At 38.2% G+C, this 25,888-nt stretch overlaps 1 protein-coding gene across 2 annotated transcripts in view; it reads right to left on the minus strand.

The window, feature by feature from the left end:
• Positions 1-707: 707 nt before the first annotated feature.
• LOC127634761 (uncharacterized) overlaps positions 708-25,888 on the minus strand; it is a 34,253-nt gene continuing 9,072 nt past the window's right edge. For both annotated transcript variants that reach the window (XM_052114436.1, XM_052114435.1), the window contains exons 3-11: positions 24,503-25,618; positions 23,458-23,628; positions 15,626-15,931; positions 14,142-14,227; positions 9,639-9,745; positions 7,552-7,695; positions 7,019-7,150; positions 6,251-6,520; positions 708-5,542 (exon numbers count right to left, since the gene is read on the minus strand). In XM_052114436.1, the coding sequence (XP_051970396.1) occupies positions 5,327-5,542; positions 6,251-6,520; positions 7,019-7,150; positions 7,552-7,695; positions 9,639-9,745; positions 14,142-14,227; positions 15,626-15,931; positions 23,458-23,628; positions 24,503-25,618 (2,548 nt within the window). In that variant the 3' untranslated portion in view covers positions 708-5,326. The remainder of the gene's footprint in view (positions 5,543-6,250; positions 6,521-7,018; positions 7,151-7,551; positions 7,696-9,638; positions 9,746-14,141; positions 14,228-15,625; positions 15,932-23,457; positions 23,629-24,502; positions 25,619-25,888) is intronic.

Here is a 25,888-nt window from a genome sequence, read left to right on the forward strand (position 1 = left end):
CTCAAAAAATCTCATGATCTGTCGGGTCTTGAAAAATGACCATTGCACATAACCAATACTGTATAACTTTTTCTGAATGTTTGGAAATGCAAGTTAGTCAATGTTAGCCTGTCAGTCAAAAATATTAAAAGGTTTGGAGCAAGACTATGCAGAAAAATGGCCATACTGTGCATTTGTTCTGGCTTGTAGTTGTTGCTTAATTCTATTTTGAGCAACATTTTAAGATTTAAAAATATTTTAAACTATTCTTTGCATCTGAGGCCTAGTTCAGCTAGCAGTGCGTATCACCAGCTGCCTGTTAACATGATTTAATGATTTATGAAGTCGCTTTCAGTGTCTGCCATGTATGGAGCCCCTTAGGGGACCTGGTGGGATTTTGTTTTCTTAAATAGTTTTACTTGCCCTCGCAATAAATTTACCATGATTTTAATACAGTAACAATATTTTAACCTTGATATTTGTAGTAAAATCAGAAATAATACAGAAAAATTAAAACAATGGTAATAAAAATTATAATTTTGTGGTTATGTTTTTACTGCAAATACAAAAGGTATTGAAGCAAAAAAAAAAATTGTATAACAATTCAGATAAAAAGTATGAAAGAATGGGTTGATAGGAAAAAATTTAACAATTTTGATTAAGTTTGATTAAAATAATAAATTTCAAAAAACTTTTGAAGTTAAATTTATAAATGTTATATAGCCATTTTCCTCTTATTTTTTTTTTCTTATGAGCTGTGAATAGGACTGTAAATGGAAATATTTTAAAAGAGAATATAAAACTTCACATAACCGAGAAGTTCCCTTTCGAAGGTACTCGAGCTGCGCAATCACATTGGGAACAATATACGTTCACGCCATGCGAACATTAGCTGCCAACCGTGTGGCAAGCATCAGCGCACAAGCAAGTTAAAGCGTCTGAATAAAACAGAGGGAATTAAAAGTTTAGTTTAGTACCCCGTGCATAAAACGGTACCCCGTGCTCATCCTTGGTTACACAGCAAGCCCGTCAGGATCGCATGTAGACCTATTTTTTTTATCATATATTGAGTTATATTACGCATGCCCCGAGACCCTTGGTCAAGAATACAGAGGCTAAACTCAAGCTGAAAATATTCAACGCTCGTTTCGCCGGCATAATTTACAGGGGAAACTGAGCTAAAGTGGTGTACTGAAAAAAGGGTTGGACACTAAACTGATTCCAGCATATAATGGGGGAATAAAGTCTACCGACAGAGACTCTACTGATAAGCGCATGCTCAGCCGCTATAGCGGCAACATAGACTTTAAGTGCTGTTGGGGCAACCCCGGCCCCAAAACGCTCTTGCAAAAAATCCAGCACTGTGCCAACAGAGCAGTGAACTGTATTTTCTCCTCGTGCTGTACACTAAGAAGCAAAAATACGCCACTTGAACGAATAAAGCTTACTTGATGATGTAGCTATAGCTCAGAATGGTATTATCCACAGCAGGGGATAACTCATCATTCAAAAGTGCGCCAGGGGATAACCCATCATTCAAAAGAGCGTCCCATTGAAGGGCCATATCCATAACTTCCACAAATCTGGCTGGGGGTCCCAAATGCTACCCCGAACCAGAGACAACATGTCTGTTCTGACTGGAATCTCCTAAGGCACTTTCTCCAGGAGAGAGATCAGAGTCGAAAACCATACTAGAGATGGCCAAAACGGCACCACTAACAGAAGCCAAACCCGATCCTCCTGATCTATCTGGAGAACTGCGTGCAGCAGACTGATTGGTGGAAATGCGTAAAGATGTGTTGTTGGCCACTGATGCGCCAACGCATCGATGCCCAGCAGTGCCAGGGGCGAAAGGGAAAACCAGAGGGGACAGTGTGACTTCTCGCTCGAAGCAAACCGGTATGCTTCCGCTCTGCTGAATCTTCTCCAGATTTGTTCTATAACATGAGTATGCAATGTCCACTCTCCTACAGCTTCTGCCAAGCCAACAGACAGGCAGACAAAGGGATTAATGCATGGCTCTTGCCTGCAGCACGACCTTTAAGCACTTGATGGTGTGCTTGGCTTACTTTTGGCAACTGCCCCAGAACCAGCGGCACAGCGGAGGGAAGCCTTCGCTTCTCCAATACTGTGGCTGGATGAAGGGAATTTGATAATGTTTTTGCCTTCATTGTATTTAGGCATAAATGATGAGCACCCTGAAATGTATCTACAGTAAGTATGCTGACAGAATAAACCTTTTCCTGGTATTTTAACGGGTAAAAGCATATGAAAATTGGAGGGAATGTTTACTTGATAAAACTGGTTCGAAACAACACAGCATGCTTTATGGGGGGACAACGTATGGTGCTCATGCTCACTGTGTTTTGTGTACATTTGTGCCCGATGAACATCGAATTCTGTTAGCATGTCTCGAAAACTTTGGTCATAGAGCCAGAGGCTGATTTTTACTTTTATGTTCGCTCCCCAGCAAGTTGTTGGGGAAATCTGAACCATTTTCTGGTTGTGGGACGTTCGAGGCATATATAACGGTGAACTCATTCTGATACTGACGAAAGGGCAAACAGGTGAGAAACTATTTATATGGTCCAATTTAATTCACTGAATGTGGGCTCATCCTTTGTTACACAGCAAGCCCGTCAGGATCGCATGTAGACCCTTGGTCAAGAAGACAGAGGCTAAACTCAAGCTGAAAATATTCAATGTTCTTTTCTCCGGCATAATTTACAGGGGAAACTGAGCTAAATTGGTGTACTGAAAATAGGGTTGGACACTAAACTGATTCCAGCATATAATGGGGGAATAAAGTCTAGTGACAGGATAGCGCAAAACACACTGGCAAATAAAAGCATCGCCTTGACCACCTCTTTACCCAGCACGAGTGGCTGGGGGAAAACATGAGGGAAATTCAAATGGAGCTGATATAAGCTCAAAGTATTCCTTAACATAATGCGCTTGGTTGGACTGCAAAACCATTGTGTGTAGATCCAACAGCCGACTGAAAAGAGCAACATCCATGCAGCCACTGAAAAATTGAGCAGAGATAGCAGTGTGCATCTCTTGTCTCACCAGAACACCCACGTGGTCCACAAACAGGTGAAATATAAAAGAAACAAGTTAAAATACCTTGATCTCCTGATAGAATCCAAAAGAATAATGGCACAGATGAAACACAGCGCATTGGTTCACCATCACTCCGTTGGGGAATATGCTCTTATTCCAGCCCCCTCGTTCAGCAGCCGGGCTCACCGGCCCATGAATGATCCCTTCCGCTGCGAGCAGTTCGCTTCGAATGGGGAAGGGGAGAGAGAGAATGGCAGAGGCCTCTCCTCAATTGCCTTATTCATGTCCATTCTCGCAGAAAAAGACAATAACGGACAAATAGGCCAATTTGTTCCTTACCTTCCAACGACTAATTCTCTTATACAGTATTTTTGAATGGCGACGGCTCACGACATGCATGGTAACTCTTTCGCCTGCTTTGTTCGCCAGAAAATGTCCACTAAGCTAGGCCTCAAAACATGTCAGAGCGACTTTATGGAGCCTGTGACACAGCTCCTCCAATAAATTGGCATGATTGTATAAGGGCTTCAGGGTATGTCCCAATGCGATTACACAGCTCGAGATCCTATGGAAGGGAATGCAAAAAAAACTGCGAGGGAACGCAAAACTATTGCAAGGGAATGCAAACTATTGCAATAGAATGCAAAACTTATTGCGAGGACACACAAAACTATGTCAGAAAATATATTCCTGCCCCGTCCTCTTCCTGCTCCGTAGCAACATAACATAAATGTAAAATAACTCATGTGAATGAATGCCAACACTTTAGAATAAGTTATTCTTACTTTAAACATCTAACTACTCTTGCTAATAGTGCTTTAATTTTAAGACTTCAATATTACATTTCAAATTATACTTTTTAAAAAGCAGTACAACTACTACAGAGGAAAACTGTCATGGCAATAAGATTCTATCAAAATGAGCATGTTTACATGCACACAAATATGCTGACAACTACCAAAAATCAGCTCGTTCAAAAAAATCTGACAATGCAAGAAAAAGTTTGTTTACATGGGATTTGAAATCATCAGGTTAATCTCCACTTTTGATGTCAACACAAAAACAGGCATGCACACAGCCCTTGCGCAAATTAAATGGAGTGGTGGTGGTGTAGTGGTCTAAGCACATAACTGGTAATCTGGTAATCAGAATGTCGCTGGTGTTCTTGAGCAAGGCACTTAACTCCAGGTTGCTCCAGGGGGATTGTCCCTGTAATAAGGGCTCTGTAAGTCGCTTTGGATAAAAGCGTCTGCCAAATGCATAAATGTAAATAAAATGGTAAGAATGCCAGAAAATGTGTTTACATGCAATGCGAAATCGTGGTAATGTACCAGTGTTGTTTTTTTTTTCTTTAATTATTTATGACCTTATCTGATAATGGAAAATACGATGATCACATTGTGCATATCAACATGCTCGTTTGTTTCCCAAAAAATGTAATACAAAAAATAAAAATGGGGCGGCTGTGTCTCAGGTGGTAGAGTGGGTCGGCCACTAATCGCAGGGTTAGCGGTTCAATTCCTGGACCACATGACTCCACAAGCCGGAGTGTCCTTGGGCAAGACACTGAAACCCAAGTTGCTCCCAATAGCAGGTTAACACCTTGCATGGCATCACTGCCATCACTGGTGTGTGAGTGTGTGTGTGAATAGGTGAATGAGTCACAGAGTAAAGTGCTTTGAAAACCGCTAAGGTTACAAAAGCAATATAAAATGAAGACCATTTAAATAAACATTTGCCATTCAAATGTAGCAATGTTTAAAAATTACCCAAGATATCTGACAGTCTCAACGTTGGCTAAAAAAGCCACAACCACTGCCAATGGCATTTTTCAGGCATGTTTTATATTTTGAAACCATATTAATTTGATTGAATCTGCATCAAATGGACTTCAGCAGACAATGTGAATTCCCTCTCTACACTCAGAATGAACTAACATTCATTTCAATCAATATTTTCTAAACTTATTGTTGTAAACTTAGTATTCTTTCACATCAACAAAGAAAATTATCAACTTTCAACTTGTATTCAACAGTGCAAAATACTTTGTTTCCTGTCTGCACCTATGTTACTCATCACAACATTTTCTGACAGGCAGTGTGTTAGCGCTGTGATTAATTTGGGGGAAAAAAACCTGAGCACTTCTGCTTGCAAAATTATATCAGCAGATGATTTACATTCCCATCACTAAGCATTTTCATTCATTGAATGACCAACAGACCATCGAACAACAAAACATCATGTCACTTTTGTTGGTCAGATTTGTTCTCTGAGGTCTGTGTTATCAGGGCATCATGATATCGGCTCTTTGCTGGTGTTGAACGGTCCTCCTGACCGGAACGTTGTAATGGCGATCGTCCTCTGTCACAATGCACACGCAAGGCCACTCCTGCTTGTGGTCATCTGGGTAATGTGTGACAAACTCCTCTGTGTCTGTCATGTACAGACGGAAGACTTGAATGGTGTGCTGTAAGGCATAGCCCAATAGAAACATCTCTACCTACAATGCACAAAGAAAACATACATTTAACTTTTTGTATTTTGGTGTGATATATTAAAGCAATAAGCCATGAGAGGGTGTTTGTCAATGATTTCATCATACTTGAGGTGTTGTTAACAGTAGTTAATATCCAAAAAGGAGTGCCCATTTTCTGTAATAAAATCTCTGTAAAGCACAGTCTTGGCTTGTATACAACGCTGACAACAGCAATATGATAAAAAGACACTATTTTTAAATTATAAACACAATAAAAGTTAAAATTATTAATTAGCATTACTGTGTGCTTTTTGTGGTTGCCATGAAACTAAATGATTAAAATTCTTGTATGAACTGTGTGACTTGGTGCATTAATTCGGTTCAATTATGTCAAACTACTCATTTTATGTGGCTTGATTTCATTACAATTGGTAATTTTGTATTGTTACAGGTAAAAGATCAAATATTTTATACGGTATTAAAGGAATAACAAACAATGGAAGTGAATGTAGCCAATTTTTGGAGGGCTTAAAGACAGAAATTAGCTTTTTCTAAGAAAAGGTGGGAAAAGTTACAATACATTTGTGTGGAAATCAACATTATGCAACAAATGCATCTGCTGATTAAGCGTAACCCAAAATATTCCTTTAAATAGTTGTTTATACGCTTCATGTTTGTCCATTCTGTACTTAAATTAAAGCCAATGGAACTTGTCAGAGTCTTATTACTCACCTGTTCTACTCCTCCGGTGAAGCCAATCTGGCTCAGGTGATTGGTCAGGAGGGTTTGGGGGTTTTCGGATGTGTCACGGGCAAAAAGGAGCCAGCAGAACACAGGCACTTCTTGATCTGACACCATATTGTGATGAAGCTCAATGGCTTTGGCCAGCATCAGAAACTTGAGTGCTTCTAAAAGACCATACTCTTCCTCACCACCCTGAAACACGTGCTCACAAACACTCTGCTTCTCTTCTGGTATCTCAGCTGCTGCTGCTGCCTGCCACTGAATGTACACACACATACAGATGCAGTAAAAGAAAATGATTCATTTAAGAAATTACTGTGATCATCTAATTCTCTCACATTAAACATATAAAGTGCTTTGGAAATTGAATTTTAATTAATGCAATAAGTACACCTTTGCTTTTTTAAATGAACAGACATGAAATATTGATTTTGATTGTGAGAAAGCCAAGTGATACAAGAGACAGGAAACTAGCACAAAAATGTAGAAAAAAGTGGACTGGGACAACCATCAATTAGAAGTCAAATAATACATTTTAGAGATTATCATACAAAAGTATGGTAATATAGAATGCTGTGATTAACCAATCAGAATCAAGTATTACAGAGAGACGAGTGATAATGTCTTCTATGAAATATAGGTTATATTAGATAATTATATTGTGTACTTTTATATTTATATTATCTAGTAGACAAACACTAAATGGTTGTTCTTCAATATGACATTTTTAATAAAGAATGGAAAAGCGAAATTCACCTTCTTCTTAAGGAGCTCCAGATAATTTTTCATCCTTTCTACAGAATCCTGCTTTTCACTTCCCCGGTTGCATTCTAGGGGAAACACCCATTCACCAATCAGATGCTCACGAGCCTCAATCATCTCTGGCAACTATGAAAATGACCAATAAGCAATAGTTAAAAGACCTTAGTCAAGGTGCACAATAAATAATTTGAAGCAAATGAAAAAAAAAGGGTGAGAGATAGAAGAACACTGCCCTGCCATGCCAAAACGCAGGAACTAAGCCAACACTGAAACTGAGAAAAATGGCTTCAAAGTCTAAGTGATAGTCCAGTGGATTCCATCTAATTTTTACAACTGATAAGTTTATGTCCATTGGACTTTTTTGGGAAGACATATTTTCAATGTTTTATCTGCTGAACAATCAATATAAAAGGTAAACACAAGTATGTGTTTCCCTGCTATCCCTTACGGGCTAATTTTAGTAAGCGTCAGATTACATATGGTGTCTACCCTGACAAAGGTCTATAAGAGTACAGAGATATCCTCACCAATAGAAAGCCTTCATCCTGCAGCCAGGTGGGCATTTTTGTGCTGGTCACCAGCACCTGGTACAGTGTTGCTCGTAGGGCACAGTAGTTATCTCCTCTTACTTGCCTCAGAGAGCTGAAGCTACGAGACATCTCATTGTAGCCCTGAAGCAGACACATTAGGGAAACAAGCACAGACTGTTCATCTTTCAGTAAAGTGGCCCCACAAAGTATTAGGACACTTAAGCCACACTTGAAGTCAGAATGAAACGGAAGTTGCCAGCAACTTTACTGCTGTATTGTGACAAAAATATAAATAAACTCCAGAGGCATCCAAAGCATTGTATTCATTAGTGATCACCTCAGCAATTCAGGCATGAAATGTCTCGAACACAACTGCGAATTCGCCAATATTCCTCCTCATTCGAAATGTAAATTCAAGATAGCTGACCCGTAACCAAAGAAGTTTGGGTTAAGGAATGATAGTTTGGAAGGAAAACAGCCGGAAAAAATCTTGCCATCTTCACCAACATGCGGTTGACACTTCGTTCAACTCTATGCAAGGTTCCAAGATGGTGGCGCTGTAGCACGCAGTGGCCGCTCCGGATCCAAAATGGTGCTATTTTTGTTAGTTAACCCGACTTTTACGGCAAATGGACATCAGAGCAACCAGTGTTCGTGTTTACCATCGCCACACACTACTAAAATATAAGATTTGTGCAACAACCATGCTGCGGAGACCAGGCCTCGGCGTCCGGGGAACCGGGGAAAGGACATCGTAAGCGGTGTGCGAGGAAGCAGAAGCACAGCAAGAGGGCAGGGGTCCATGCTAGGGTTAAAAACAAACCCTAGCCGGCCGGCTCTCCCGTCTATCCTGCACTCAAATGTTCGCTCCTTGGACAATAAACTGGACTACATCCGACTCCAGCAGACTATGCAGTGTGAGTTTAGAGACTGCTGCGTCTTTGATTTCAAAGGAGACGTAGCTCTGCGACAGAGTTCCGGATGCCGGCATTCAGCTAGACGGGCTCGCCTCGTTTCGTGCCGACAGAAATGCAGCAATGTGTGGTAAGGCTCATGGTGGTGGCTTGTGTGTTTACATCAATGGTGCAAGAACTCTATGCTAGTCTCCAGCTACTGTTCATTGCTGTTAGAGCTTGTGACTGTTAGATGCAGACCTTTTTATTTACAACAGGAATTCACCAGTCATAATACCCAGAGTTTACATTCCCCCCAGCGCTAATGTTAAGGAAGCGCTCTGTGAACTGTATGGGGCTATTAGCGAACTGCAGAACACTTACCCTGACGGACTGTTTACTGTCGCCGAAGATTTCAACTATGCGAATCTCAAGACAGTGCTCACTAAATTCCATCAGTATGTGGAATTTGCAACGAGAGGGGCGAACACGCTTAATCTTGTTTACGCAAACATCCCAGGCGCGTACCAGGCGGAGTGTTTTTTGCACTAATCGATTACAAATGTGTACTGGTCGGCGTCTCTCACTGTGCCTATTGTCCTGTTCCATTTAGTAATTTATTGTACTGTTCCGTACTTTTTGCACATGCACTTTATGTAGAAAGGTTATTTAGTCTGTGTAGTCTCATGTGGTTCTGTGTTTGTCCTATGTTGTTTTATGTAGCACCATAGTCCTGGAGGAACGTTGTCTCATTTCGCTGTGTACTGTACTAACTGTATATGGTTGAACGACAATAAAAACCACTTGACTTGACTTGTAGTATTTTTAAGAAAGGGGCAGGGTTTAAGCAGACTAAATGATTGGAGAAGTCCTGCATGCATCACGAGAGAGAAGTCTGTCGTTTCAACAGAAGATTTTTTTAATACATTTTGATTAAAGATTACGAGGTAAAAAAAAATGAAATAAAACATACATGGATGAATCGTTCACAATAAGATCAATAACATGCATTTAGAAAATAGACAGGGTGAATTTCATTTCATGCCGACTTTAAAAATGTATGAATGTCATTGCAACAGATCAAACCATACATACAGCATTTATTGTAAAGAAAGTTTTCTTTTCAAACATGCATTGCCTGCAATGCTTCATTTGTTATAATCAAAACCATACAATTAGATTTCCTCTCACCTTTCTGACCAGAGCACTTTTGGCTGTATTGCCCTTCCATTCTCGCTCACTGTAGGCCAGTATATCCACAGCTTGTGCTAAGCTACATCTGGTCTCGACACCAGGAACTAGACGAGAAGAAAAAGCTGACACTGATACAGAAGCAGAAAAAAAAGTGTCTTTTCAAAAATCATTCAGCTGATGCCCAGAGTTAATTAGTAAGTCACAATTACACCTTTGAGAATGACTGGGAGTTAAACAATTGTGCAATTGTTATTACTTTTTCCCAATTAAAGAGAGCGATTTGATTATCTCCAAAACATTTCTGAAAGATCGTTTAAAGACCCATTAAATAAAATAGAAATTTGTGACTTTCAGTCCATGCCTATTAGCTTTGAACCCCTTTGAAGATTTGGTGTCTTCCAACCCCCTTACAGTTGTGTCAGGTTTATATTGGATGTGCTTAAGTAAGGTGGAACGTATAGTTCCTTATTATCTGAGTAAACAAGTTCTTAGAATAGGTCACTTCACAATACCACCCCTCCCCTGAAAAATGACCACAGCAGAATTTTGGTATTATCTTTTTTACTTAAACACAGGATGTGTGACTTGAAAAACACTGTAATAGTTGCGTTCAAATTCCTTTGTTATTGTTTACATGCTTGAAATGGTAGTGTACACGTAAAACATATCAAAATCAACTTTTAGCAGAAGTGCGTATTAAAAATTTAGCTATTCTGTGGGGGGCGCTAGAGAGCAGGTTGGAGTAGGTTGTGGTTTCGACATGCTCTGCTGAAATTCTGTTTAAATTAATTCTTTAGGCACCCTATAGCCACAAACGTTTACAAATTATTGTTTTAAGTTTGTTTTTTGTTTTTTCAAATTTAGTTTTGATATTTGTGCACCAATGGCGAATAATTTGTGAAAGTATAAATTCACGGGAGGAACTGCTACTACTGGGCCTACAGCCGAGAGCTCGAATGCTTCACCTACTAGGAGTGATGGTGACACCCCCTTCCCCAAACCAGACAAACAAATGGAGGCAGCAGAATTGAAAGTCAAAATACTTGCTTCGCTGAAAGAGGATATCGTTGCCCTGCTTTGGTCAGAGCTTAAGACTGTGTGAGCTGAGGAATTCGAGGTGGATAAATCTGAACTGCATAGAGTTAAAACAGACATGATGAAAACAACCATATCCAATAGGGAACACGGATTATCAACATGCTCAGATGATGTGACTTTGCTGCAAACTAAGGTAGGACAACTCAAGACCAAGATAATAAGCCTATGGGAAAAAATCCTTGACATGGAGGGAAGGATGAGGCGCTCTAACATCCAGATATTGAACGTACCAGAGACCCCTGGCTCAAGTAATCCAACAGTAGTTTCCAAACCACTGAAAGAAGTTTTGAAGATGGACAAAGACATCAAGATTGATAGATCACACAGGGGTCTCCAAGCAAGGAAACCAGATGGTAAACCATGTGTCATTGTTGCGCAAGTACACTATTATCAAGACAGTGTAGAGGTCCTTCGCCATGCCAGGGAGTTTGGCCCTCTTCAGTTTAAAGGAACCTCCATTTCAATATTCCCGGATTACACCAGAGTGTGGCACAAGCCAGGTCTGCATTCAGTGACGTTAAGCGACTACTCTGGGGCCGAGACGGCATCCGTTATGGCCTCTCCTATCCAGCACAATTCTGTATCACATACAATGGGACTGAGAGACGGTTTCAAAGCCAAGACGATGTCATGGTTTATGAAAAAAAACAAATTCTTCAGGAAATCGTAAATAGACTGACCATGACCTAAGTAAGGGTGACTTAATCTTACTCTGTAACCATGTTAATGCTGTCCTCTGCTATGAATATAGCATGAATAGAGAGCATTTATTAGGCTATTTGGCTGCACTTTATTTTTATTTACATGTATTTTTATATTAGGTTTAGGACATCTTTATGCTAAAAGTGATAATAATGATGAAATTGAGTATTTCACCCCTCTGTCATTCTTCTTATTTGACCTTTGCATCAGGATAGTACTAACATTAAGACCGCTGCTTATAAGGCAGTTAACCGTGTTAGAGGAAGGAAGATATTCTCCCTTCCCTTTCATTTAAATTTACTCACATTAACATTAAGGAAATGGTAGATTGCCAGTTTATTCTTGACATTTATCTCCTCAGTAAGTACTCAGTAAATTACTACTGATCTGGGGGTGTTTTGTCTGATTGAGTTATTACAAGATGTGTTTTGTTTTTTCTTCCCTCTCTCCCCTTGATGGGACGTTTAGTTTTTGTATGCAAGACTATATGCCTTTGGGTTTACATTTTTTAGATATACCAATTATCTGGTCAATGTGCCTTACACAATGTTATGTTCCATATACAGTGGGGCATTGTCTATGAGGGCTAATGTATCCTCCTACAAGCACTTAAATGTGTATACACTGTTGCGAGGGGTTCGGGAGTCACCTTGTCCTAATAGGTAATGAGGGTTGGGAACTTACTGTACCGGGTTTACGTGATTTTTTTCTTTCTTTCTTTTTTTATTGTTTTCACTAAGGGGTCTTGTCAGTGCTATAGCAAACTCAAAACTGTTAAATCTCAACACGCCTTAAGTTATTTTTCCTCTTAAATCAAGACCATGGTTAACAAGCTCTTCAAGAGGTTCATCCAGCTGCGATGTAACCTTTGTAAGCTGGAATGTTAAGTCACTAAATCATCCTATTAAACGTAAGAAGGTTCTTTCACATCTGAAAACACTTAATGTAGGGATAGCATTTCTTCAGGAAACACATCTGTGAACTTTTGATCATTTCCGAATTAGGGGAGGATGGGTAGGCCAAGTATACCATTCTAATTTTCACACCAAGTCCAGAGGGGCAGCAATCCTTATAAATAAGAATATCCCATTCGTTATGTCAAAGGTAGAAACGGACTCATCAGGGCATTACATAATTGTAATAGGTAGGCTATATAACACACTGTGGCAGGGCGGAGGGCGGGGCCGGGTCGTGATTCTACACACCCGGTCCCTTATCAGGCTAATCAAGCCTCCGAGAGGGATAAAGGCCGACTACAGAGGATGGTGTGGGAGAGTGAGATTGTTTACGGACATGTCCGTCATGTGTGTGTTGTTGTCTTTTGTTTAAGTTTATAATTAAAATATTATTTATATTGACAAGCCGGTTCTTGCCGCCTCCTTTCCATTGAACTGCTTTACACTCAACAATAATCCTGGCTAATGTTTATGCGCCACAATGGAAAAAAAAGTTAATTTTTCACAAACTTATTGCCCAGCTCCCAGATATGAACACCGTCTTATTCTTAGTGGGGATATGAACTGTGCATCACAGATCTTAGACCATTGCTCACCTAAAACCGTTACCTAAAATCAGCTCTTGCAATCCAGGTATTTCTTAATACAAATGGGATATCAGACGTGTAGCTTTTCCAGAATCCTACATCTAGAAGTTATTGTTTTTTCTCTCCTGTTCATACTCGCGCATATATTACTTTTTTGAGATAAGAAGCTTCTTCCACTGATGAGCAAGTGCGAGTACCAGGCATTAGTTATTTAAGACCACGGCCCATTATTGATGACTCTATGTATACCAACCACTCACGCCAATTACTGTCCTTAGCGTCTTAATTCGCTATTACTCCTCGACAAACATTTTGTTAATTTTATTTAAACTGAAATTACTTCCTTTCTCTAACATAACCAGACCCGAGATATGTTCCCCTCAATAGTGTGTGAATCAATGAAGGCATGCCTTGGGGGACAAATTATATTGTATATTGCAAGACTCAAGGTGTCACAATGCAAGGCTCAAACAATTAATGAAAGATATTTTATGGCTAGATACAACAATTGCCACTGCCCCATCTAATGATTTATTTAAAGGATGACTAGTTCTTCAAACCGAGTTCAACCTCCTATCAACCAAACACACCGAAAAACTTATTAATAAAACACAGAGTAGGATGTATGAATTTGGTGAAAAAACTGGGAAAATTCTCGTTCACCAACTCTGTAAAAAACAAAATACTGATCAAATTATAGCTGAGATAAATGATGATATATGCACTAAGCACATAGATCATTCAGAAATTAATTATTGTTTCTACAAATTCTACTCAAGATTGTATATTTTTTTGGGAAATTAGATATTCTCAAAAACAAAAAAAGGAAAAAAATAAAAGTGATGATTCATCTTGCAATAATCAGATTTTTGTCAAATGCTCCCTAGAATGAGAATGTCCCTCCCCCAATACAAAGTGCCTGATTCAAGGCTGTGGCATAATCTAAATAACCCCACAAAAAATGGCCCCACAAACCTTCCGTTTCAATAGGATATACATCACATAGGAAAGAAAACTATGCCTGTCAAGAGATTTCATAGGGTCTTTAATTGTACGGCTCTGGTGTCAGTGGCTGATGAATGCAAGCGTACATTGGAACAATGTACAAAGGAATTGTATGGCAGAGACAAACAGTGAACAAATGTATGTAATAATACTTGTGAGCTCCAGTAACGGCTTTGATGGCTTGTCTTCACTGGCCCTCATTTCAATCTCCTCAGCTCCCAGATACAGGTCTGCACTCCTGTGAAATAAAGGAGAATGTTGTACAATGTTCATTATGACCAGCAGTCATGCAAAGTCTAGTTGGCAAATTATTACATAAAAGTATCTGTACATACTGGATCATTTCCAGATGATAATGACTCATGATGTAGGGCAAGTCCTTCAGTTTCTTTTTAGATCAGTTGTTCACATATAAGGAAGTCCCATGTTGACTATTATAAAATTGATTTTTCTGGTTCTGGAAGCTGATTGGTGTTCCAGCAGTACTCTAAGCTGTAACTACACTATACAGTATAGTCACAGCTATGGCACGAAACACCTGATCATCTCTATCTACTGATGAAGACAGCACATGTACATTACTCAAAAGTCTATTTGATGTGTGGGTTTTCATCTGGAAAGCATTAGAGTTTTTGCGTATCTGCAAAACATCAATAAGATGTTTCCTCTTGGATGTCTAATGGACATTCAGCAGATATCTTTAAGACATTTATGATTTAGAATGTATGTAAATAAACTTTAAGATGTTTATCAGATGTCAATTAGAATGTGATGCTTTCCAGGTGAAATGCTCTTAAAACAGATATCTTTGATATATAACCTACTTATGCTATCTGGGTTGTTTATCACTACTCAGCATCCACAGAGGCCAACTATTTACCTTGGCTTACATATCAGAGACTATATTTTCAAGCAGAAGTATGGCATTTTAAAATAGTATGACTTTACTTTAAATAACATTGCAATAGATATTATTCTCTCTAGCGCCATCTTTGATTTTTAATGGGAATGAAAACAAGGCAGTAAGGGATAGACTCAGTGGCACGAATAGTATGAAGCCGTATAAAGCTACAAGATTACATCTGATTTTCCACAACTCCTGTTGTCTGGAGTTCTTTGTATACTGACTGTCCTTGGACAGATATTTTATCAATGATTTGTCCACGGAAAGATCCAAAAACACTTTAAATTGCAGTACAGCCCATTGAATAGATGATAAATCTATCCCTCACAGCCTCATTTTCATTCCCATTAAAAAACAAAGATGGCACTAGCGTGAATAAGGTCTATGAAAGTCTGACTCCTTAACATTTTATGCAGAAAAGAATTTCATTTATATATTAAATTAATTTATATGTTCTACATTGTGAATTCAGCCACAACTGAAAGAGTCGCATGCCTAGCAAAGGCCTTTAGCAATGACTATATTACCAAATTAGCACAGGCTCTCGTACTTTATTGATTAAATCTGTCACTGTCTGCATTTACACCAATTGTCTTTTTAATTTGCCCAATTAACAATAGCTTCTAAAGCATCTTGTGTAAATATCTGTTATACGGTTGGCAATTAGTCCACTTCCATGCCTTCCAAACCAACAATATTACTGGAACAACTGAATGAAAGAGTGAAACATACTCATCATCCACCTTCGGATCTTCTTCCACACTCCTGTCTGTCTCCCTTATAGGTATCAGCTCCACCTCTACTTTATGACTGCTGAAAAGGACCTCTCCTTTTTGGGTCTCAGAGCTTTCTGTGTCTTCCTTTCCTTCATTTTCCTGGGCAACAAGAATTTTCTCTTCCTGCTTTTCCTTATTCTCTTCTGTTTGTTGAGGTTCAGTTTCTGCAGCATCTTTTATGACTTCCTCCAGTGATATCATCTCAGTCAGCGCAATAACATTATCTTTGACCTCTACGGTGTCTTCAGCAGCATCTGAATCACTGTGAATGGGAGAGTGTTTTGGAAGTTTTTTTAATTAATTAATAAAATGTTTAATTTTAAACACATCAAATGCTTGTACCCACAAATTATAGTTCTCACTGAATTCCTCAAGATCACTCATGAAAGAAAATTAAATATTTTGATCTCTCAAGCTCTACAGCCCATGCCATTCTGGCTTATTTTTATTTACCTTTATTAATTTGAAAAATAAACAATAATAATAATAAAAACATGACAACGACAAAGGACAACTGTCTCTAACAGGGACAGAAAGAGATGTGGAAGGCCAGATGTACAACTAAACAAGAGGATAAGTACATCCGAGTCTCTAGTTTGAGAAATAGACGCCTCACATGTCCTCAGCTGACAGCTTCATTGAATTCTACCCACCCAACACCAGTTTCATGTACAACAGTAAAGAGAAGACTCAGTGGTGCAGGCCTAACACAGACATTGGACAACAGATAAATGGCAAAGAGTGTAATGGATCTTAACCCCATTGAGCTTTTGTGGGAACAGCTAGACTGTAAGGTGAGTGAGAAGTGCCCAACAAGACAACCACATCTATGGCAAGTGCTACAGGAAGTGAAATGTCACCTGAGCATCTGGACAAACTGACAGTTAGAATGCCAAGGTTCTGCAATGCTGTCATTGCTGCACGTGGAGGATTATTTTGATGAGAACTCTTTGAAGTAGTTGAAGTTATTTTTTCAGATTGTAATAGTAATTATTCACATTATTAATGTCCAAACTATATTGTATATGACTGACACATTGTGACCAGTTGAATGCCATTAAAAGTGCCAATTTCTTTCCATAAGAGCAAAATCTGTACATTATTCCAAACTTTTGGCCGCCAGTGTGTGATATATATATACACACACACACACACTTACACTTGAAGTCAGATGTTTACATAAGTACATCTCAGCCAAATACATTTAAACGCACCTTAGAATTTTTTTTTTTTCAGAATTCCTGACATTTAATCATAGAAAACATTGACTGTCTTAGGTCAGTTAGGATTTTTACTTTATTTTAAGAATTTGAAATGTCACAATAATAGTAGATAGAATTATTTATTTCAGCTTTTATTTACTACTTCACATTCCCAGTGGGTAAGAAGTGTACATACACTTTGGTAGCATTGCCTTTAAATTGTCTAACTTGGGTCAAATGTTTTGGGTAGCCTTCCACAAGCGTCTGACAATAAGTTACTGGAATTTTGGCCCATTCCTCCAGACAGAACTGGTGTAACGGAGTCAGGTTTGAGGCCTCCTTACTCGCACATGCTTTTTCAGATCTGCCCACAAATTTTCTATCGGACTGAGATCAGGGCTTTGTGATGGCCACTCCAATACCTTGACTTTGTTGTCCAGAAGCCATTTTGTCACAACTTTGGAGGTATGCTTGGGGTCATTGTCCATGTGAAAGACCAATTTGCAAAGAGCTTTAACTTCCTGACTGATGTCTTGAGATGTCGCTTCAATATATCTACACAATTTTCCATCCTCATGATGCCATCTATTTTGAGAAGTGCACCAGTACCTCCTGCAGCAAAGCACCCCCACAACATGATGCTGTCACCCCCATGCTTCATGGTTGGGATGGTGTTCTCACCCTCAGCCTTTTTCCTCCAAATATAATGATGGTCATTATGGCCAAACAGTTAAATATTTGTTTCATCAGACCAGAGGACATTTCTCCAAAAAGTAAGATCTTTGTCCCTATGTAGGTTTTTTTTTTTTTTTTTTTTGCTGTTTTGGAGCAGTGGCTTCCTACTTGCTGAGCAGCTTTTCAGATTGTGTCGATATAGGACTCATTTTACTGTGGATATAGATACTTGTCTACCTGTTTGCTTTAGAGATGTGCGTGACTAGTGAACTAAATGGTTCTGATGCTGCTAGTTGACACTGGAATTACTAGTCGGTTAATATTTTTCCTCATTAAACTGTTCAACATTTTTACACCTTTACATTTGGCTTTAAAGTTTATAGAGGCTGCACTTAAATTAGTGTCATATTAATGATACGCATTTTAAATCTAATCAATAATACAAACATTATTGAAAAAAAATAGGATATCTGGAGCAGAAACAAAGTTGCATTTCACCTCAGGCTGCGCATGCTTGCCTCTCTCACTTGCAGTGCGTGCAGATAAATGTCCTCTTGCTACTCAAGCAAACACAGCAAAGTTAAGAAGCTATGAAATCACTTCGATGGTGGTGCGGGAAGCAAATGGCTTATAAATCGGATGTTTTCACAATTGAGTATTCTTTAAATCTATGCGTGCTAATAAGCGCCCCGCCAATCAAGCTTTCTCAAGTGCAGGATAGCCGCCTCAGGTGAGCCCATGTTGACGTGTTCATTTTGATCATCAAAACATTTATGCTTTTGAGTAAGTAGCCTAGAAAATGACTGTTTCTCCTGATTAAGAAGGATATTTTCAATGAGGTGCTGGCTGCTTTAACAGGTTAAATCATGTTTAGAATACATTAGGTTTATTGTAGGGTACATCACAGACCTATTTTTTTTCTAACATTGTAAAATGTTATCGGTTAACGTTATTTACAAAACAGTGGTCATATTAGATCAATGGCTAATGCATGACTGCATGTTGTGACATACAAGCAACTTTTCTGCACATTTACCTATTAATTATTTTCAACAATGTCCTGACTTTTTTAATATGTTAAGTAAATTTTACTTGGTCAATTCTATTTAGAATAAGATATTTGGGTTGCGCTATTGGTTCTGCACTATTCATTTAATTGTTTTCATCAATAAACAAACCTGTATTTGCTAAAGGTGAATGTGTGCCATGTTATATATTTAATGTGAAATGATGATAATGCAGGTGAGCATGTCGCAGATAAATGCCCCTTTTCAGCGGAATTTAGCGTTGGACTTTCAGGCATTTGGAAATTGCTCCTTAGGATGAACCAGTCTTGTGGAGGTCTTGACTGATTTCTTTAGATTTTCCCATGATGTCAAGCAAAGAGACACGGAGTTTGAAAGTAGGCCTTAAACTACATCCACAGGTACATCTCCAATTGACTCCAATTAGACAATTAGCCTATCAGAAGCTAATTGGCTAATTGTCTAAAGGCTTGACATACATTTCTGGAATTTTCCAAGCTGCTTAAATGCAAAGTTAACTTAGTGTATGTAAACTTCTGACCCACTGGAACTGTGATATTGTCAATTAAAAGTGAAACAGTCTGTCTGTAAACAATTGTTGGAAAAATGACTCATGTCATGCACAAAGTAGATATCCTAAATGTATTTGATGCCAAAACTATAGTTTGCTAATATGAAATCTGTGGAGTGGTTAAAAAATGAGTTTAAATGACTTCAAACTAAGTGAATGTTAATTTCTGACTTCAACTGTGTAATATATATATATAATGCTGTATGCATTTCATGAATTTATTTATATGTATAACTTGAAAAGCAAATCACATATTAGGTTTTATTTTTTTATTGTATTCAGGCATGTCCCGAATTTGAATGTGAAATTAAACAAGATTAAAGAAAGAAACCTCAAGGCCGGCATCTAAATAGAATAAATATTCAGTCTACATGTAGGCCAAAGGCAACCATATTCTCCCTCAATCATATATAATCCGAGTGAAAGGAATGCTGTTCGGGCAGCAATTGTCTTGAGGAATTATAAAAACATTAAACACATTTTTTTAAATAATTTTTAGGCCTCACACACCATGTAAACACAGTAAGAATACATTAGAGTTTAAATGGCATTATTCACAGGAAGCAGACAATGGCATGAAAACAACTAATTTACAAGCGCAAGTGATTTAAAGTTTAAGTTGATGGTGACTCCAACAACAATCTGGCCATTGTAACTAACGCTGACACAATATAGTTACACTAAACCTCGTCTTTTGCCTCCCTTTTTGCCAATTTATCATTATAATATAATTACAAGTCAGTGGTAAATACTCAGGGCCAGCAAAGCCTTCTCTTCTGGCCTAAAATGCCAAATAAATAAATATTTTTCATCATTTCATTCTCAATCACCTTTTTGCCTTTGTATTCTACAAACAAAGAGAAAAACAAAAAGTTTATCCAGTCAGATATTATTCTTTAAAGCTTACAAGCAAAGTGTGACAACTGTTTCACAAATCACATGCCCGAGTGCTGAAGCGGCGCGTGAGTCTGAGCTCCACCCCCTCAGGCCTTCAGAATTTCCACAGAATCCCTCAACAGTGCAAATGAATGAGCAACTTAAAACAGATTGTCAGATTAATCAGCCAATCAGATTGATTTATTTGTTCTTGGTTGGTGTGATCTTTAGGATAAGTCCCAGTCGAGGCCTTCTAGCTGGCCTTGAGTGACGTAATCACGCTTTAAGTGATGTACGTATTTTTAATATTTATATTTAATAAATTTAAAAGCGAAGAGCACGAGATCTTGCTGAGGAGTCAGCTCACTCTCTCCACTGTTTGCGTCCGATTGTTTAATTAAGATATATTGGTGTGGTTATCGCTTTGATAAAATATCATTAGCTTACCTGTAAGTTAATAGTGTTTCCTATTCCACATGTTCTGACGATGCTCCTATGAAGATTGCAGTCTTTAATCACATGTGTGGCATGAACACATAAACTCCTGCACTTTTAGCACTGTTCCAATATGAGACATTGCATAACTTTACCTTAAAATTACTGGTAACAATGTCAATCCCTAGTTGCTGCTTATATCCAATTTAAAGAGGGAAAAATGCAAGAAACAGGCTGGGTCAGAAATCATTTCATTGTCATAAAGAAACCAGAAAAATTTAGAGAATCCCCTTCTCCAACCACCATCGCCTGCATTGATGTAAATCTACACAAACTTACGAAGGTTTTAACATCTGTCACACCCTCTCTCTCTTTTGCATGCATGCACATTATCTCTCACTCAAATGCATATGATGAACCTAGGTGTCCTATCAGGTTATTTTTGTTTCATATTAACATAAAAATGGAAAGAGATTTACAAATAAAAAATTGGTTCACAAATAAATTGAATGAAATCCACAAATACGTTTCATTGCATTTCACAAAAATAACATGAATTCACAAATAAATTAAATGAGATTTGCAAATAATTACAAAAAACATACAAATAAAAAAATAACTCAATACTGCCCAACATTCACTTGGGAATTGTGCACATTTATTTGGGATCGCTTCCAGTGCATTTGTTCGGTCCCTGATTCTGAAAAATTTCTAGCTGCAAGATGTTCACGCAAATCCACAAAGAGGTGGACTCCACCCACTGTCTTCTCAAGCAAATCAGATAACAGCCATATTACTCTGACCAATCCTAACATGGTCTACCTTCAACCAGTCACATTTTGTTTTAGAATCAGGGCGGGATCAAGCTCTCTTTTCTACTTCGTCTCTTGACAAATAAAGATCTTAAAACTTTAAAAGAAGCAGATGCAAAGTTGAAAGATGCAAATAGCTTAATTTTAATTGTGAACATCCTGATAATAAGCTTTCTAGCTAGGTGTGTTGTTTGGTGTTCCAGGAATCAGTTATCAGAGTCTGCTATTTTAATCTTAGCTACGTTTCTAGACTGAAACTCCTGGCTACATGATGGGAATTATATGTTTGTTGTCAGAACCTTGATTCTTAGACATTATTTATGTTGATGTCTTTAAAATAAATATATTGAACAAAATGTGCTTTATTAAAGGCATTATATTTGATATTTTTAGCACTTTTATGTGTTACGGCAGACCAGTCCAATGTTACTCACAAGGAATACTTATGTTAACTCTGTAAACAATGTGTATTCCACTTATCTACTCAGGAAGTATATGGGGCTGTAAGGTACAGGAGGACCAAAGAGTTGTGAGGATACTAGACCTGACTAGAGGTATCCGTCCCAGACAACTGACATGACACCATGCAGTGGCAAAGAGAACTTTTATGTACAACAATCTCAAGATGACAAAAATGACAAAGAGCTCCAGCTGTTTTGTCCAATTCACCAGTGTTTATCTGTGCATATGAAATATACCCAAATGCTCTTTTGTAGAAAATGCATGACAATTTATAATCCGTCACCAAAATAAATAAATCTATTTAGCCACAGACTTGGTTTGAGTAATCTTTTCAAAATAGTTATGCTCCCTAAAAATGATTTACCTAAAATTCCTTGATAATGGTGAATAAAACAATATACTGAATAGATATGCCATGTAAACGTCAAACGTCATGTACTCTTCTTCATGTTGTTCCAAACCTGCATGGCTTTCTTCTGTTGAACAGAAAACGTGATTTCAGGAATAATGTTAGGGACTGACCTCACTTTCATTGGATGGGAAAAGCAGCAGCATCAACATTTCAATGTATCCTCATATTCACTAAATCATGTGGGTTTGAGCAACATGAGGGTGATAAAATGACAGATTTTTTTGAGGAGTGAGGAAATCCAAGTTGCCAAAAGATCACAGTGTTAATTATTTAGTCGTTTTATTGGACTTTCATTTAAAGACATTACAATATTACTAAAAAAAGATGTCTGACATAGCCGTTCTTCTGGAGTGTTTGGATCTGGCATGCAAGAAATGAATCAAGGTTCTGACGACACAAACATATATTTCCCATCGTGTAGCCAGGAGTTTCAGTCTAGAAACTTAGTTAAGATTAAAATAGCAGACTTTGATAACTGATCCCTGAAACACCAAACAACACACCTAGCTAGAAAGCTTATTATCGGGACTTTCACAATTAAAAATAAGCTTTTTGCAACTTTCAATATTTAACATGTTTAGAAACTAGAGAAAATTATACAAACCTTAAGTCGCAGTGTGATTTATTCCACTGATTGCATCTGATTCTTTTAAAGTTATGAAGTTCTTTACTTGTCAAGAGACCAATTTGAAAAAAGAGCTTGATCCCACCTTGATTATAAAACAAAACGCGATTGGTTTAAGGTAGAGCGTGCTAGGATTGGTCAGGGTAACATAGACGTTAACTGATTGGCTTGAGAAGACAGTGGGTGGAGTCCACCTATTTGTGGATTTGTGTGAACATCTTGCAACTAGAAATGTTTCAGAATCCACAAATGTATGCTGCGATCCACAAATGCACAGGAAGCTATCCTCAAATAAATGTACACAATTCACAAATGAATGCTGGGCAGTATTGTGTTTGTGAGTTAAACCATTTATTTGTAAATCTTTTTTTTTTTGCAAATCTCATTTTATTTATTTGTGAATTAATTTTATTTTTGTGAAATACACACAAAACACAACATATATTTGTGGATTTCATTCAATTTATTTGTTTGTGTTTGTAGAGGATGTGATTGGTTCTTAAGAACGGCAATTCGTTATCTTGAGCAACTCACAACGTCCTGTTCATAAAGTTACAGAGTGGAACAAAAGAATCGATTCCTTTATCAGAGTCTCTGATTCTAGGACGAGTCAGAGTTGAGGAATCGACTCTTTTTGAGTCGACTCCAAATCACACCTAGTGGTGAGGATGATGGACAGCAGGAAGTACTAACCTCATTGACTCAGTGGGTCTGGTTTTCTCAATGGGACTTGAGGGCACAGAGGCACATGTGGAGTCAAGGCCATTTTGATTGGGTTCTGTAGCCTCCTGCACATGATCTGTAACCTTTTCATTCCTGTCTGTCACAAAATCTTTGACTTCAGATATGTCCTTTTTAACAGTGCTAGTAACAGAAAAAAAAAAAAAAGAGTCTTATCCACACCTGCACATATACCATGAAGATGATGACAACCAATTCCAGATCTGTAGGAAAATATCTTCCCAAAATGAAAACATTTGGCCCCCAGATCCTGCAGAATTTTTAGTAAATAATATTTTGCAACCAAACAAGTAATCAAACAATTTTTTTTTCTGAAGAAATTCAAAGATAATGAATATGGGATTGGAATCGTAAGGAATTTCATAATTCTGGTTCCGATTCCTGATGTATTTGTTTTTCATTCCCTAAAAAGATCTGGCTGATAAGAGTAATTTGTTCGGGAATCGAGCTACATTGGTCACACATTTATTCAGTAGTGTAGATTCAGCAGAGGGTTTGCGCTACTGCTGAATTACACTACATGATAGAGGCAGAACAATATATCGGTTTTACTGATTCATTTGTGCTGATTGTTTTTTTTTTTTATTCCTCCATGTTCCTCTGACGCCGCTGTTGGAGGATTCTAAAGGTAGAGCAACTTAGAGCAGCCTCTAGAGGTGAAATAAAACAATAATGGGCACCTCGTGGGGTTTGCTGTTTCTAAATCTTTCATCAATATTCATTAATTCATTCATTCATTACATTTTTCATCAATATTTTTTGCCCCCACTTCAATGCATAGTTATGTGAGTTATCATGACCCCAATATGAAATGGAGGGGTTTTGTATCACCCTCAATGGGTTTATTTTGTAATAATGCCCAGCAGACTGTGCATTATCCGGCCATGCAATAAGCACTGATTGACCAATCAGAATCAAGTATTTCAGAAAGCCATAATTAATGTCAATAATTTCTTTGTTAACTATGTTAACCAATTTCTTACATTTTTTTAATTACCTGTGAATATGTGTAGAGTTTTCAGATGACAGTTGTTCCTCAATCTCAACATCTAAGAGCTTCTCACTAGGTTTCTGGACTGTATCTTCTTTTTGAGGAACCCCTTTCACAACGGTGACATCAGCAATAAATTCATTATCACTTTTTAGATTGCTAGAGTCCTTCACTACACCATTCTCAAAGCCAGAAGAGAATCCATTTGTAATATCCACTACTAGGGAGGATGAATGTTCATGAGATTCAGAGACTTCAGAGTTTTCTTGCTTCAATTCAGACATCTCAGAATGGATATCCCCTAAAAGTTTCTCTTCCACTTCAGTTATTGCCTCCTTAGTGAGCTCTACTTCTGCGGTCACGTCAGTAACACTTTTCTCAAAATCATCCAACACATCTGAATGACCTAAAATACACCAGTCAGGTTCTGTGCTGCTGTTCTCAATCACTAAAATATCCCCTGTGTCATTAAGAACTGGGCCAGCCTCTTCATGTTTCACATCAATGGTGTCTTTCAGTTCCTCAGTTTGGATAATTTCCTTTTCATCAGAGATCTCCACAAGTGTTTTTGGCTCAGAGGAGTTCTTCTCGGAATCTACCAGAACAACAGGTGCCTCCTTAACAGGTGTTTCCTCAACAGCTACCTTCTCAACAGGTGCAACTGTGGAGTCTGAACTTGTTGCAGGAACACCTGCATCATCTGTCGGCACTTCTGTGTTGTCTACTTTTTCAAGCGAGTCATGCTGACCCCTGAGGTCTTCTTTAGCTAGTGAGGCAACAGCCTTCACAAGTGCTTCAGTTGTGTCTTGAGGAACCTCTGAGACTTCGGCGGTAATGTTTTCAATCTCTTGTACGACTTCATTCTTTGTTTCTGTCATTTCTATAGCTGAGCTGCCAACCTCTATTGATGCCTCTGTCGTTTCTATAGTTAGGATGGCCATCTCTTCTGGTGCCAATATCATTTTATGTGGGACATTGGGATTAACATCAGCAGCAACAGAGGCTTCTGTGTGTAACATTGATATTGTTGTCGTGTAAGAACTCTGTGCTTTGTGAACTTTTAGAGTTGGCTGCTTGGTTACAACCACTACATCCAGCCCTGATTTTGTTTCTTCTTTATGCCTGTTGAGACATTTGAAGTACATTTATGTTAAAGGGATAGTTCACACAAAAATGAAATTTCTCTCATCATTTACCCTCATGCCACCCCAGATGTGTAACACTTTCTTTCGTCTGCAGAACATAAATGAAGATTTTTAGAAGATCTCAGCTTTTTAGGTCAATACAACTCCAGTAGTTAAAGATTGAAACTAAAAAGGACTTAAATATGGATATGTTTCTCACCCAAACCTATCATCTCACTTCTGAAGACATGGATTTAACCACTGGAGT

Source organism: Xyrauchen texanus, chromosome 42 (assembly GCF_025860055.1).
Source record: "Xyrauchen texanus isolate HMW12.3.18 chromosome 42, RBS_HiC_50CHRs, whole genome shotgun sequence".
Classification (NCBI taxonomy): domain Eukaryota; kingdom Metazoa; phylum Chordata; class Actinopteri; order Cypriniformes; family Catostomidae; genus Xyrauchen; species Xyrauchen texanus.